General features: G+C 41.5%; 1 protein-coding gene across 1 annotated transcript; it reads right to left on the bottom strand.

Moving 5' to 3' along the window:
• Window positions 1-717: 717 nt before the first annotated feature.
• polr2a (RNA polymerase II subunit A) lies at window positions 718-14,950 on the bottom strand. Its single transcript, XM_079595427.1, has 28 exons — window positions 14,607-14,950; window positions 13,564-13,696; window positions 13,312-13,448; window positions 13,049-13,222; window positions 12,659-12,940; window positions 12,395-12,556; window positions 11,772-11,992; window positions 11,501-11,633; window positions 11,285-11,409; window positions 10,128-10,338; window positions 9,796-10,005; window positions 9,548-9,716; window positions 9,333-9,427; window positions 9,031-9,234; window positions 8,639-8,861; window positions 8,358-8,541; window positions 8,005-8,176; window positions 7,824-7,929; window positions 7,188-7,393; window positions 6,592-7,063; window positions 6,392-6,492; window positions 6,204-6,308; window positions 5,880-6,062; window positions 4,755-4,958; window positions 4,478-4,664; window positions 4,273-4,386; window positions 4,000-4,149; window positions 718-3,884 (listed from the first exon to the last, which is right to left on the bottom strand). The coding sequence occupies exons 1-28, from the start codon at window positions 14,691-14,693 to the stop codon at window positions 2,737-2,739; spliced, it is 5,898 nt and encodes a 1,965-aa protein (XP_079451553.1). The 5' UTR covers window positions 14,694-14,950; the 3' UTR covers window positions 718-2,736.
• Window positions 14,951-15,802: the final 852 nt, after the last annotated feature.

Raw genomic sequence — 15,802 nt, forward strand, 5'->3', positions numbered from 1 at the left:
TCACACCCAGTCAGTAACAAAGCATTCATAATTATGTCAGGGCTTGCCTATGGACACAAACCAAATGAATATAATAAAATAGATATACAGGCTTTCCAGATTCAAGGCTTATCTGATCACAAAGCTGTAAGTCATAGCTAACAGTTGTCAACTTTACACACAATGGCTGTGACTTTATTCACTCAGACATTCACAAGTCCACAGGAAGTATTAAAAACAAGAACCAGTCAAGTATAAAATGTCTGTAACATCAGCTTCTTGAGAACAAGAGGCATTTCTATGATAAATGTGTGCATTTCCTTACATAGAAACTTAAAATGGGGAATTTGACAATAGAGCATACAAAATCAAGTGATGCACTTGAAAAATACGCTCTTGCTAAATCTTTGACAGACTGTCAATCATAAGTTAAAACTTAAAGTCTATTGAATGAAGTCATGTGATGCCTAATTTATGTCAACAATGACAGTTTTCCAGTTATTTAATTCAATGACATTCTGCTACCAGTAAGTTACTCACTTCTGCAAAACTCAACATTCACAAAAAAAAAAAAAAAAGTTGAATCATTAAAAGGGCAGCCAAGCCAAAAAAAAGTATCTTACTCCTTTTGTCATTTAAAACCACTGACTAAATGTCACGAGTCTAACATTTTTAATTTTCAGGTGAAAATGTAACATTTTAACCCCCCATGTTTAAAGAAACACAAATGAACAATAGTTTAGTCAAACTTTTTATTTTAAGTCAAAAACAAACAAAACAGATACAGAGAATGAAGTAATCAGATTGATTTCTATACAGTGGCAATTTCTCTTAATTTAAATTCTCATTTCCCCATAAACCTGACCCAGTTATTACTCAAACTCAAGAAAACCCTGTTTTTTTTCCCATTTATACCATCATGCACACACACTTGCACACTCACACACACACTATTACTGGGAGCCTGGGTACAGAGTATTAACTGGATTTGTTTGGAACAACCATGAAACTGAAGGCAAACAAGGGCATTAAAGAGACACTGTCAGAACTGCTCTCCCTAAATGCAATCTAAGGCCTTAAATCTAAAGCTGAATTATGCAAGAGCAACAAAGTCTTTTACAGGTCAACAAAACCTCCTGCAACTACCACAGTCCAATTGGAAGAGTGAGTTGAGGGAACCACAGGCACCACTTGCTTTTAGGTTTAAAAAAAAAAAAAACGCTCAAAGAGATCTAAATACCTCTAACGCCCGAGTCAAATCAGTCTTTGTCACCCTCTACAGTTCAGGCATCAGATGACTGTCAGAATCAGCTGACAAAATTTAGGTTAACAAAGAACCACAAGATCTAAGGGCGTAATGACGCCAGATATGAAACAGTGCATATTCAAATGAAAATCCAAACTGCACCTTATTCCCCCACCCCAAGCACTTAATCCAAAACGCAACGCTGACCCAACAATGAAGCCAGCGCAAGAAAAATAGTGTAAAATAAATGCTTTTCTCAGTAATTCACACAAGAGATTCAGTTCTAATTATTGATGCAAATATCAGAAAAACAATTATACACTTGTTAGATTAAAGGGTTGAGTGCTGAGGACAGGGAAGGTCTCGTAAGATTTAGACCTAGGTGGTTTAAAAACGTTAACATGGTGCGGTTTATGCAAAGCCATGCTTTAACCCCACTCTTAGGATAAAATAAAAATAAAACCAAAAAGGTAACAACTTCACACTCCTCTGTGTGCTCAGAGGTACAAGACCCCTTGTTACGATTTTTTTTTTTTTTTTGCAGTTATTGAAATTGTAAATTACTGGGCAGATGCTGGTGAAGGATATAAGGCTTGCATCTTTTGGGGACAATTGAATAGAAATTTGATGCAAAATCAAGCATCCGTTCCCTCTCTCTGATTCCTACAGAAGAGGGCAATCACTACACAACACTTTTACCCATGTCATGGGCTGGCATACATTAGACTACAGTATTACAAGACATTTTTAATCTGCACAATGCGTGTCATCTTCAACACGTTTCTAATAAACAGCCACTTCCAACCACCTGTTTCTTTAGAAATAACTTTTTATGAGTAAACTCAAATTAGACAAATCAACATTAATATTTAAACAGTTCTCAGTTCTGACCTGGAAACAAGCGCTTATTTACACAAAAAAAAAAAAAAAAAGCTATAAAAATGTGAGAAAGGTCAGTTACCCCCCACCCTCCCTCCCTTTCTTTCTATTTATGTTATAGAGATTTTTCAAGGTTTCATTTGAAACTTTTCAGATACAATCCACTGTTTTCTGTTTGAAGGCTTTTGGCAATACTTCTTAGATTTCCTTTATATCCAACACTGAATTTTAGAGAAAAAGTAAGGGAGATAGAAATGACAATGGAAAAAGGACTATGAATGATCTTTCGCTTCCAAAACAGTCAACCTCCTGCATCTTTCCACCAATTTTGAGTTACAGTTCTCCCTCTAAACTTAGAGCGACCAAAACGGTCTATACAAAGGCAGCCTTGTTTGGCTTATAGTTCAAACCTCTGATATAACAGATGCAACCACTGAAGCCTGTTTAGTGAGGCCATTTAAGAACAGCTCAAGAAGTCCAAAAAGGAAAAATGACGTCACATGTGGGATCCCAGGTTCCTCAGCCTTCCCTGTAAATTACAACGACCCCAGCTGAGTGGCTTTCCTTCAGTCTTTATCCCAGGGTCAGAGTGCCTATCAGGGAAGTAGCATGAACCCTGACACCAACCATCTTTAGTTATTTTCTTCATCGCTATCGTCAGGGCTGATGGCAGGGCTGTAGGTCGGAGAGGTGGGGCTGTAGCCGGGAGAAGTGGGGCTGTAAGTGGAGCCCTTGGGACTAGTTGGAGAGTAGGTAGGGGATGTAGGAGAGTATTTTGGAGAAGTTGGAGAGTAAGTCGGAGAGGTGGGAGAATATTTGGGGCTGGTTGGGGTGTAGGTGGGAGAGGTTGGAGAGTAAGTAGGGGAAGTAGGGCTGTACTTGGGCGTAGTTGGGGAGTAGGTTGGAGAGGTGGGACTGTATTTGGGCGAAGTGGGTGAGTACTTTGGGGAAGTGGGGGAATATTTGGGGGATGTTGGGGTATATTCAGGAGAGCTGGGACTATAAGAGGGGGAGGTGGGCGTGTATTTTGGAGAGGTGGGGGAATAGGATGGAGAGCTCGGGCTGTAAGAGGGCGAGCTCGGGGTGTAGGTGGGAGATTGCGGGGTGTAGCGCGGACTGGATGGAGAGTAGGACGGTGAAGTGGGGGAGTATGAAGGAGAGGTGGGGGAATAATTGGGGCTGGTTGGGGTGTAATTGGGAGAGGTGGGAGAGTAGGATGGTGAGGTGGGACTGTAAGATGGAGAGGTTGGGGAGTAACTGGGTGAGGTGGGTGTGTAGTTGGGCGAAGTGGGACTGTAGCTCGGAGATGTTGGGGAATAGGACGGGGAGGTTGGGGAGTAGCTTGGAGAGGTGGGAGAGTAAGACGGGGAGGTTGGGGAATAAGACGGGGAGGTGGGGGAATAAGATGGAGACGTGGGGCTGTAGCTGGGGGATGTTGGGGAGTAGGATGGTGAAGTCGGGGAGTAAGAAGGTGAAGTGGGAGAATAAGAAGGTGAAGTGGGAGAGTAAGAAGGTGAAGTGGGAGAGTAAGAAGGCGAAGTTGGGGAGTAGCTTGGAGATGTTGGAGAATAAGATGGCGAAGTTGGAGAGTAGGAGGGGGATGTGGGCGAGTAAGACGGAGATGTGGGGCTGTAGTTCGGGCTGGTGGGAGAATAAGACGGTGAAGTTGGCGAGTACGATGGAGAGGTCGGAGAGTAGCCAGGGCTCTGAGGGGTGTATCCACCAGGAGAACGAGGCTCGTAGGCTGGAGAGGTTGGAGAGTAATTGGGAGACAAGGCTCCTGAAAGGGAAAAGATGTGCATAAGAGAACAGTTGTTTGCAACTAACTAAAACAACCAAGTAAACAACGTTCATTAATCTTAAAAACAGAATACAAAAATGGACAGTGGAGTAACCTGGTGAGGGGATATAAGGACTAGCTGGTCCAGGTGATCCAGGAGAACCAGGAGTAGGGGACCAGGCAGGAGAATAGCCGGGCGAAAAGCCACTGGCATCGGATGCAGCGCTGGGAGAAAAGCCTGCAGCACCTGGTGTCATTCCACTTCCTGTATGAAAAAAACAAACAGGCATGAAATAGAGTTTGTAAACCTATACAAGATAACTCACAGTAAATAAACCTTACAAAGTTTTAAAAGTAACAAAAGTTCATGTAGCATTTCTTCACTTACCAACACTAGGAGACCAGGCACCATACGCAGGAGTGGCTCCTGTGTTCCACGGTGTCATGGCTGGAGACATGCCACTCATAGGGCTGGGGGCAGAGCCAAAGAACATGCCTGTGGCTGGAATGGAAAAAGCAATGGTTAATCAAAGGTTTTATTGACTTAATTTAAAGCTATAAAACAATTAAACAAGGGAAAGAGTTTGACTTACGTCCTGCGACACTGATACCAGGGATGTTGGTGGGGATCTCCATGCCATACTTGCACTTTTCAGCATCCAACAGCAGGTCAAAGCAGCCAGTGCCTGCAGGAGCAAGCTGTCCCAGCATGATGTTCTCAGACACTCCCTTCATTGGGTCACATTCACCATGTGAAGAAGCTTCCATCAACACATCCACCTTTAGAAAGAGAGGGACAAAATTAAACATTAAGTTCTTTACAAGACCATCTTTAATGCCATGTTAAATGGGTCCAATTATTAAGCTCACCGTCTCTTCAAAAGAGCACTTCATTAGCGGTCCAGTGTCCTGCCTGTTGATACCGTGACGAGTGATAGCCATCAAGTGACCCCTGCAGGTCATTGTGTCACACAGCAAGGCAAGATGTCGGTAGTTAACGTAAGAACCGTCAAAAGAGATGACATGGTACAACTCTCTTTCCAGTGCTTTACGCACAGCCTCAATACCAAGAACCTGCAGGTGAAGAGCACACATTTCTGAATTTGATTTCTGAAGACTTAATAGGTTACAACCTGTAGACCTGGTTTCACAAACAGGGTTTAGATTAGGGGTGGTTAATCTGTCTGATTTCCCGATTCGATTACGATTATTGAAGTCCCGATTCGATTACAGTCGATTTTCGATTATTAACGATTCTCGATTAGCGATTATTGATTTTCCATTTCACAACAGTAAATTCACTACAGTAAAAATCACAACAATAACAAATTATAACAAACTTCAACATATTCTGAATCTCTATTAACATAAAATACGGATGTCCACGCATCACATGTTACAGCTATCCTACCCGCTTCAGTGATTCCATGACTTCGGTTTTGGTCTTGTTGTAGAGTGTGGGGATCGCTGTGTCTGTAAAATATCTCCGAGATGGGACGTTGTATCTCGGCTCCAAAGTGTGCAACATAGCGCGAAAGCCCTGGTTCTCAACGACTGGACGCAAATCCTTGGCAATAAAAGTTGCGATTGATTGTGTAATGTGCTTTGCCCTTTCCGAGCCGGGTGGAAGCTTTGACAATATTGTTTCCACGCTTCACGCTTTTTTTTTTGAAAATCGATTTTTGGCATTCGTGAATCGATTCAGAATCGTCCACGTCCGCATCGCGATGCATCTAAGAATCGATTTTTTCCCCCACCCCTAGTTTAGATTACGCCAGGATAAGGCCATTGTTCAATTAGGATATTTAAGTAGCTTTTATAAACATGCCCTAAGAAAAAAAACATTACCGGTGCGCATCTTAAGACATTTTAAGATATGTCAGTGCAAGTTGCTTTCAGTTTAAAAAAAAAAACCCTCAAACAAGCATTTTAGTCTGGGACTAATCTTAAACATTTTCTGTGAAACCGGGGATTAGACTATTAAACAATTCTTACAGTGAAAATCTCCACAATGTCATTGGAGGTGGTCCTGACAGGGTCCACGTCCTTCTCACTGAGGACTCTCATGAGACTGACTCCATCTGTTTCCAGGATCCACTCTTGTAGGGCTTTGAATTCTCCCTCTTCTGTGATGATGATTTTCTTCTTGTTGTCCGTCTGTGGAAGATGCATGTACACCTACAAGTGCAGAGTTAAAGAAATTAAGCTCCAATCTCATATAATTTTATAATATAACCCTATGAAGCATGCCTACACTGCCACATGGGCTGGAAGGTAATAGTATGCACCGAAGTGAACTTGTTGAAAAGGGAAAAATACCTTGCTGATCTGCTCAATGCCTTGCAGGGTCATGTCTGTCAGCATGTTGGATTCAATGCAGCGAAGGAAGACATCGTCATCCATCTTATCCACTACCTCCTCATCCTGGACACAAGATCCAACATTTAGGATTCAATTTATAGAGAGAAGAGACCAGCTATGTGTGCACGCCAGAAAGTTAAAATTACCTCTTGAAACTTGTTCTCATCACTATTCATGATGCGGATTCGCAATACCAGTTTCTCAGCATTGTCATCATTGAAGATGCAGTTTAGGTCATCACCAAATCCTAGGTGATGGACAAGGATTAAAGATTGATGGACTTTGAGGTGGCACTTAAATTTCTATGTATAAACATGTACTTATTCAATTATAATCTCAAGCCCACCTGCATTGATCTTCTCTGCAATTTGCTCCATGGTCAGCTTGCGATCAGTCATGTGTTTGCGGTCAAGTTCAATACGCAGAAGCCAGGGTGAAATGCGGGTCACATCGAAGTCAGGCATCTCATAGTACACGTTGACCCACTCCTGATCTTCAGTCACCACGGTGTTCTGTGGGTTGGGGTCATAATAAATGGCCGTGTTGGCAGTGACCTTGCGCAGGGTTGTGTGCTCCAACCGACACAGGATATCTTTGGCCCTCTCTGCGTCACGGGCCGCTTGGCCCAAGAGAAAGACGGTCAGGGAGGGGGTCTTGGGTCGCTTGGAGATGTTGATAAGTTCTTTGAGACGAGGTACACCGAGAGTGACGTTTTTGGCGGACACACCGGCGTAGTGGAATGTGTTCAGGGTCATCTGAGTAGCAGGCTCTCCCAGAGACTGGGCAGCCAGAGCACCTACCATCTCACCAGGGTGAGCCTGAGGAAAACCATGTAAATTCAGCCAATGAGCCCAATTGTAAAAACTGATCTAATTGATAAGATTTTATTACTCTTGATTTCATTATTTATTCAGGAGAATTGATTCAGCAAGCATTACTTACAATGGATTGGTTAAATTTGGCCTCAATCTCTCCCAGCAGCCAATCAAAAGCCTCTGTGCTAAGACGGAACTCCTCAGTCATTCTCTTAGAGCAGAGGGTGGAGCGCAGGTGGATGTTGAACAGCAGAGTGGCATTTTCCTGGGCTTGCCTACTTAACTGGTCTTCACCATTTACAATAACCAGCTTCTTACTCAACTCTTGAACTCCTACAAAAATAAAGTCAGAGAAAATAATGCAGGATCATTACAAGGCCACAAAAGCACTGCTGTGGACTTCCAATGTAAAGGGTGGTGCAACTATAATGACAAGGAAGAATAACTTGGCTGATATTAAGATGCAAGTTCATATGTCAGTGCCCCCCCCCTCCTCCTCCAAAAAGGTAAAAATTTGTCAAGCACGAGTTTGAAACCTTTTCTTTAGGTAACAAATACGTAAGTCGCCTTGATAATCAGCTTGCACAGGTGTGCCACAAGACAGAGGTAAGCTATAGGGATCAGTCGTCTGCAGGCTTTATTTAGCTGGGAGACCCACTCAAACAAATCTTATATGACTGTTAAAATAATAAATTGAAGGGATTGTATTTAGGCATCCTAACTACAGACCCTTGTACAAATCTTGTCAAAGTGTTTAACCCACCTTCAACTACTCGTACTGGGTTAAGGTCAGTTGGTGTCCGAGGATTGATGCGGAAAATCTTCTGAGCATTCCAGATCATTCTGGCCAGATTGCACGGTAGTACCACCTATGGGAAGCATGTCAGTTTGGGTCTATGGACATATGATATTGATGATGCTTAAGTTATTCTCAAGGGACAGACCTTGCTGTCTCCTGTGGGGAAAATGGCCCTCAGGATCTCTCGGTCTTCCCTCATCTTTTCAAATTCTTTCTCCAGAGTACTCTGGACATGGGCATTGGTCAACACATCTTTCACCACATCTTCCTGTAGAGTGCGGCGAAGAGCTCGTTCGTTGGTGCAGTCAAACCTGAACCTGTGCGATTAAAGAAAGGAGGAAAATTGAATCAATGACATTAGTCAGTCACTGGTGTATTGGCATTGTCCTTATTGATTTGGATTATTATAGTTTTATTTATTATAATATTTAGCTCAAACTATTGGCAATATTTTAACATTCCTGGAAACATTTCAATGAGCAGAAAAACAGCACTCACTTCTTCTCAAAGGCTTTGTTGGATGGCTTAAGTGTGGCCATGTTTTGGAACTCCACAGCCTCTCCTGCCAGCCCATCCTCTCCATACCTCAGCTGGACAACTTGGTTGATTGAGTTCCTGACTGTAGCATCATACTTTACCATAACCGACTCCATAGACTTGATCAGACGACGCTGAATATAACCTGAAAGAAGAAAAAAAAAGATCAAAAGCTATAAACACAATTTCAACCTTTAACCAAGGCCCCCAATAGCTGCTCAGTCCATGTGCCTTTTCATTACCTGTCTCAGCAGTTTTGACAGCTGTGTCGATCAGACCCTCTCTTCCTCCCATGGCGTGAAAGAAAAACTCAGTTGGTGTGAGACCAGCCAGATAGGAGTTTTCCACAAAGCCTCTACTTTCTGGACCATAATCATCTTTAATGAAGTGAGGGAGGGTGCGGTGTTTGAAACCGAAAGGGATTCGTTTACCCTCAACGTTCTGCTGCCCCACTACAGCAATAACCTAAGGGGTGAAGAGGGAACACCAATATAGAGATTGATAAAATTGTGTGAAACCTGACATTATCATGTTTGCATGTGCATTTTTAGATTAAAGTCCATTTTTTGGTATAGACTTTAAATTAAAGAGTCTTTGAATTAATTTAAGATTAACACCAACTGTCTTCACTCACCTGAGAAATGTTAATTTTAGAGCCTTTTGAGCCAGCCACCACCATGGATTTGAAATTGTTGTACTCTGACAGTGACTTCTGGGCAGAAGATCCAGTCTTGTCTCGAGCATCGTTCAGAATGCGGTTGACCTGGTTCTCAAAGGTCTGTCTCAGAGTGTTACCTGGGGTGGGCTCCAACTCATTGTTGTGGGCTTTCTCAATGACCTGTGAGAAAAAAGAAAAAAAAGTCAACATGCATGACTGCATTCATGTACGAGAGCCTTATGACAGCCATGACATTAGTTACACATAAGCCAACTCACCTCTATCACATCCTGTTTGGCTTTCTTAATAGTGTTCTGAATGTCCTGATATGTAGCCTTATCAGCAATGGAGTCTCCAATACCAATAGAGTGACCTGCAGCACACGAGATGGTAAATAAACTAAGAATAGATTTAAGCAAGTGACTTAATATTTGCACGGTTACAAAAACTGCTTTAATCTCTATTTGTTTTGTTTTTTTGTTTGGGGGGTTACCTTCAATGAGCAGCCAGTTGTTGACGACGGTCTGGATGTTGGAATAGAAGAGTCGTGTGATGTCATGCCCCATCTCAAGGTATGAGATATGGACAAGAGAGCCAGCTGAGGTTCCCAGTGACTTCTTACACAGGATCCCCATGATCAGCTCACCGTTCTCCACAATTACCTGCAAAACGAATTGGATATAGAAAAGTTAGACTTAATTTTGCTAAAGTATGTCCAGGTTTGGGGCTGCACTACTGCACCTTAGTGTCTCCAGGTGAGATGTGTTTATAAGGACCACTGTCCTCTTCATCAGGGTGAGTACTGTGTGTGCGGATGGCATTAATGTGCCCAGGGATGATCAGGCTGAAGATCTGTTTGCCCGTCCAGAGGGGTCGAGGCTTCAAAATAGCCGGTTGGGGCACTTTGCCATCCCATGTAGAGAGAAACATGAGGAGATTCATCACCTCACCCTAAAACAAAGCACACAAAAGGAAACAGAAGAGGGCATATATCTTCATTAGCATGAATCTCATGTAATTGTACATCCAGCTCATTAAATTCATAATTCGGTCCCAACGCTTTGTAAACGCACCCTCTCTAAAAAGACATCTCTCTTGGTGAACTTGCGCACAGCTGTCAGTGTGTCCTGCACAATACCCATGACGGGTCTGTTGGACTGTGGTGTGACAATCATGCGAGGCACCATAGCCAGCTCCTGGATCTCAGCACGGGTCTCCAGAGACTGCGGCAAGTGCAGGTTCATCTCATCTCCGTCAAAGTCAGCGTTGTATGGGGTCGTGACACTAGAAGTAAAAAGGATTTTAATTTTTTTTAATCTTTGTCATCTTCATAAAACCAAAAACCCTATTAGAAAAATGCTGCTAATGCTGCTTGTTTCTGCAATTATAATGTAGCGCATTCCAAATCTATAAAGTACCTACCCATTGGGGATGTTCATTTCGTTTTTTTCCCTAACCGACAACCAAAGCTCATTAACCAATCATTAACCGACAAGATTGTTAAATTAGAATGATTGAGAGTGTGCAAATAGCAGCATAAAGAACAGAACATGTGGGTTTATCACCACAACACACCTGCAGCACGTCTGTGAATGGAATTCAAAGGAAACAGAGACGGCAGAAAGCGCATCCAGATTGTTTTCTTTATTTTACAAAAGCACAATGTTTATTTTTATGAATGTACAGAAATAAAAAGTAAACCTTTTACAGTTTTACCCTTTAATCATTTAAGTCTTACTCTTATCTGTATGATGAACAAATGAGTATTGAGATGTTTCCACTGTTAAAAGGAAACAATTCAAGTGATCAGCCAGACGCATTGCGCGCACACAACATGATGGTTCTGGCATTGCTAATTTAACATCACATTCTGTTTATTACTGAAATAAAATACTCAACCAAACATAAAAAGTTACTGCTTAATTTAAATACTCAGTACAATCTGGATACTGAATACTGTTAAATTGAAGGGATTTGTTGTGGAATGAGGGGAACTAAAATAGCCTAGATCTATCTTCAGTGTTTATAATGTTTATAAACATTTTGCTTTATTTACCGGTGTTTTACATAATGTAATAAAATGTGACTTCTTTTTTTTTCTATCTCTCAAAAACTCAATTTTATAGGTGTATTCTTACTGTTGGTTAACCAGTTAATTATGAGCATCCCTACTACCCATGCATCAATCTATAAACATTGTGACAGATCAAGTCTTAGAAATCTAGCATACCTGAGGTTGAGTCGAAATGTTGACCAAGGCAAGATTCGTACTCTATGCCCCATCATAGACATTTTGTGCAGTGTGGGCTGTCTGTTGAACACAATAATGTCCCCATCACACATGTGTCGTTCAACCTAGAAAAAACAAACAAGCATTTCAAATACTGTCCTCACTATAAACGCAAATTAGATTATATTCTAACATTAACCCAGGCAACAGACTAACTTTGTATCCAATCTGAAGGTGAAGGTCACTTGGTTTAGGGTGGAATCGCAGGTCAATTCTGTCCCCGTTGTCACGGACGATATATTTGGCTCCAGGATACTGACTGTTACCTCTTCTCACAAGCTCTTGGAGTCTGTAAAGTTAATGAGAAAAAAAGAAAAGAAAAAAAAAATTAGGGAAAAGATTTGAGAGCAGGTTATAAAGTCACTGAGTGTGAATATTTTGTAAATGAGATGTGTATTAATTTGAATATAAGAACTCCTAATAATACCTGTCAATGTTAAAGGGTGTGACGATCTCAGGGAAGGTCATGTTTGCAGCAATTGACCGGGGAACTCCCACCTGGTCGATCTGCAGGTTGGGGTCAGGCGTAATGACAGTTCGCGCAGAGAAGTCTACACGCTTCCCCATCAGATTACCTCTGACACGTCCTTCCTTACCCTTTAGCCTCTGCTTGAGGGATTTTAGTGGGCGACCAGACTTTTGCATAGCCTGAGACAAGAGCGTGTGACAGTACAGTTTAAGTCTACATTAAGTCTTCACCACCGTCTACGGTTAACTCTCATTGGTTCAAAAGACTAAATATCATATATATTTTGATTGGCTGCAACCGTGTTATGTAGCAGTTTTATTTTGTGTGTAGTCACTCAAGGCTTGAATAACCATATAATAAAATTTGTATTTTATTTATACTTGATTTCAATAAATATTTAATAATAATGATAATCAACATTTTCATAATTATATTAACTTTTATTCTCAATTAATAATTATTATTAATAAAATGGCACTGAATTCATTTTTCTAATACAGTTAATAAGCATATATTGTTGCTACTATTTTTTTTTTAGGCATAAGCCTGTATTTATATCTAAGGTATAGTGTAAACCTTACCCTCGGTAGACCGGGCAGTTCATTGTCTATCATGGTGGCCACGTGGAACTGAAGCAGCTTGACATCCTCTGCTATAACATGAGCTGCAGCTCCACTCTGCTCATTTCGCTTCAGCTGGTTATTGATCTTCACAATGTCAGCCAACTTGTGTGTTAAATCATCCTAGGGGGAAAAGAGCATACAATTGAAAAATCTAACAGCCATCAGTACAATACCTCTGCAAAGCATCTTTCTTTCCCCCACTGTACAAGAAGAAATGCTAACCTGGTTTCTAGCAGAGCCCTGCATGACCACAGCGGGTCTCACAGCAAGAGGGGGCACAGGCAAAACTGTGACAATCATCCACTCAGGACGTGCGTATTTGGGGTCCATGCCCAGGATCATGTCCTCTTCGTCTGAAATGCGTTTGAAGATCTCATGCACACGTTCAGGGCTGAGGAGAATCTTCTTCTCCTGAGAGTCTTCATTCACGTGCTTCCACTCAGCATACAGCTCCAGGCCAGTGCGTCGGATACGTGGCTGGTATCTTCCACAACCTCCATGACCCTTGAAATGTAAAGATGAAAATCAGCTTACAAAAAAATAAACATGAAAACAGTGAGCTCTAAATACACAGGAAAGCATTTGATGATTCGAGAATGATCAGTTCTGTACCTTCTCTTTGGTGAGGTCTTCCTCTGTCTCCTGCTGCTCCACTCCAAACTTGTTGTCCATCTCCTCTCCACCCTCACAAATGTTTTTGCCTTTACAGAGGTCATAAACATGGGTCAGACGCTTCCGTGGCTGCCCCTTCGACTTGGTCAAGATGTCTTTGATTTTTGGATTGTTCTGGGTGAAACAAAATAATAATAAAAAAGTTAACCATACAGTAAGGAACATTGTAACAATTAAATCTCAAACAAAAAAATATGACATACCGAGTCCACAAGGAGCTTTGAACAGAAGAAACACACACAGCGGAGGACCTTCATGATCTTTGTGATGAAGCCAACATGAAAGACTGGCTTAGCCAGCTCAATGTGACCAAAATGACCAGGGCACTCAGTCATGTTACCTAAACCACAATTAAATAAGTACACAATGCATAACAGGAGGAGCTTTAAGTGTTTCAAATGAACCAAAAACAAATACTATGCAACAGTGTATTAAAATCTAATTTATGAATATACCTGCACACGTCTGGCATCTGCCTGACCTCTCAATTACCCCTTGCCGGGGGTCCATGAGTCCCCCCAGTTTAGGGCGTCCTCCCTCTGTGGTCTCAGGGTACTTGATGCCCCCTTCAGTAACGGACATTCGTTTCTGAAACAATAACAGAAAGGGCATTAAAATGTCTTGCATTTTCACAAGTGATGAAACATTGGTAAAAACAAATACATTCTCTAATAAAGTTTGAGAAACACAAAAACAAGAGCAACAGCATGTTTAAAATAAGCAATGATTTTAGATGCAAAATGTTAAATTCACCAGATAAAAAAAAATAAAAAAATGTACAAAGCTGTTTAATAATTCCATAATAACGGGTTTCCATAATAAAGTACTTCGCACCCATAAAACAAATTAACCACAAAATGAAATGTCTGCTCAACTGCATTCATTGTAAAATATCTCAGCAGAAACGAGGTTTAAAAGTTTATGAAAAGGATGACATTACTGAAAACATTAAAAGCCAGTTACTCTTCATTGGTGTCTCATAAGAATCACAGAAAATGCTAATTGTTCTACATTTATTGTAAAACATAAGTGCACTTCATTAACTTAATGTATTTGAGCTGTTTAAATAAATGAATAACGAATATGAATGTAATATAAAACTTCACATATTTTATTGCCAGAAAGGGAGACACAGGGAACAATGTGGAAACTTGGGAGAAACTCTGGGTCTACCATGTGACTCCAAAATGGTCAAATAAAGTAAACAAACAATAAACATTACAACGAGTTAAAATTATATAACTTCAAACAAGGCTTTCCGTGTCGTGATGCTAATTGTAAAAGTAGGACTCTTGTGTAGTGTTTGTTCAACTTTCTAAACACATGCTCTTACTAGAGGCAGAAGTGGCTAGCCGGCTAAGTTAGCAAAACACAGGCTCACGGAAGACACTGTATGTTAATATCCGTATTTAATAGGATTTTAACACGATGATGATTTGAGTAATACAATAATACTCAAAGAAGTAAGAGAATACCCCTTCCCAAGAGCAAAACCTACAAGTTCATCTGGGCTGAGGACGCCGAATTGCACTCTCTTGATGAGGCGCAATGGGCATGCGCTGTCGCTGGAAGGCGGTCCGTGCATCCTGTCTATTCAAAGAGACGCGTCCTCCCCCGGCACGCCGCTTTGTAAGAAGGAACACCTCTGAAACGCCACCAAGACTCTCCTGGCACCCAATGGTGACCGGAACTTGTCCGATGGCGGTTTCCCAGTGACCACCGTGTCTTGCTACTCAATGTGCTTTTAAATTTGTGTTTATATACTAGCTATTGTAGCTACCGGCAATCCCCTTCCCTTTCCCCGATCTATACGCCAGTGCGCTCTAAGCGCATCTGAGAAAAGACTGCTCTCACACGTCTTTATATAGACTGGATGCTTTGCTACAGGTTTACACAGCCTACTTGGCAGGGGCTGAACAGTCAGAGGGCGGGTTATGGATCGATGTTTCTGAGCGTTGATTGGCCGTGAGACTGCAGCATATGAATAATTCATTCAAATTGACGCAGAACCAATGGAGTTGTGCGCTTTTGATTCCTGCGAATCCCGTGTAGGTGGAGGCGGGACATAACATTTTAAGAGATTTCATAGGTCCGTATAAACCAAGGGCGGATCCGGGGACGCTTAATACATGAATATTGAATATTATTCGGCAATATGAAACCTTATTCGTCAAACGTTTTATCAATATTCATGAGCAGAGAGCATTTGGCCAATTGCAACCAACGCTTGACGGCGGTAAAATAACTTTCTTACCGCCCGCCTTCTTTACGAGCATTGCCGATTTTACCCGACTGATATTTTTTCACCCTCTGAGCAAAAATAAAAAAAACCAGTGCTGTTTCGTCCGTCTCGCTCTGGATCAGCTAAGAGTGCTGGAAAAGAAGCTCGTGTGAGAGGCCTGCACCTACCGTCGAGGATTAACACCATTATTTTTGTTTTAAATATGATTTTTATGTAATTCATATTATTAACTTTATTTTATTTTGAACATTTGTTAATATTTCCCGAACTATTTATTATGATTTATCTTGATGTATTTGTGTTCTACGGGAAAATGCAAGAATCCACGAGGTCGAGTAAAAACAATGGCTGGACGACATGCGCCTTTCTCGGTATGATCAGCTGGAAACACCGCTGAAAGCCTGGGTCTTCGGACAGCACATTTTTAATGTAAAAACACACGAGACACGTCG

The sequence above is a fragment of the Phoxinus phoxinus genome (assembly GCF_949152265.1).
Source record: "Phoxinus phoxinus genome assembly, chromosome: 21".
Classification (NCBI taxonomy): domain Eukaryota; kingdom Metazoa; phylum Chordata; class Actinopteri; order Cypriniformes; family Leuciscidae; genus Phoxinus; species Phoxinus phoxinus.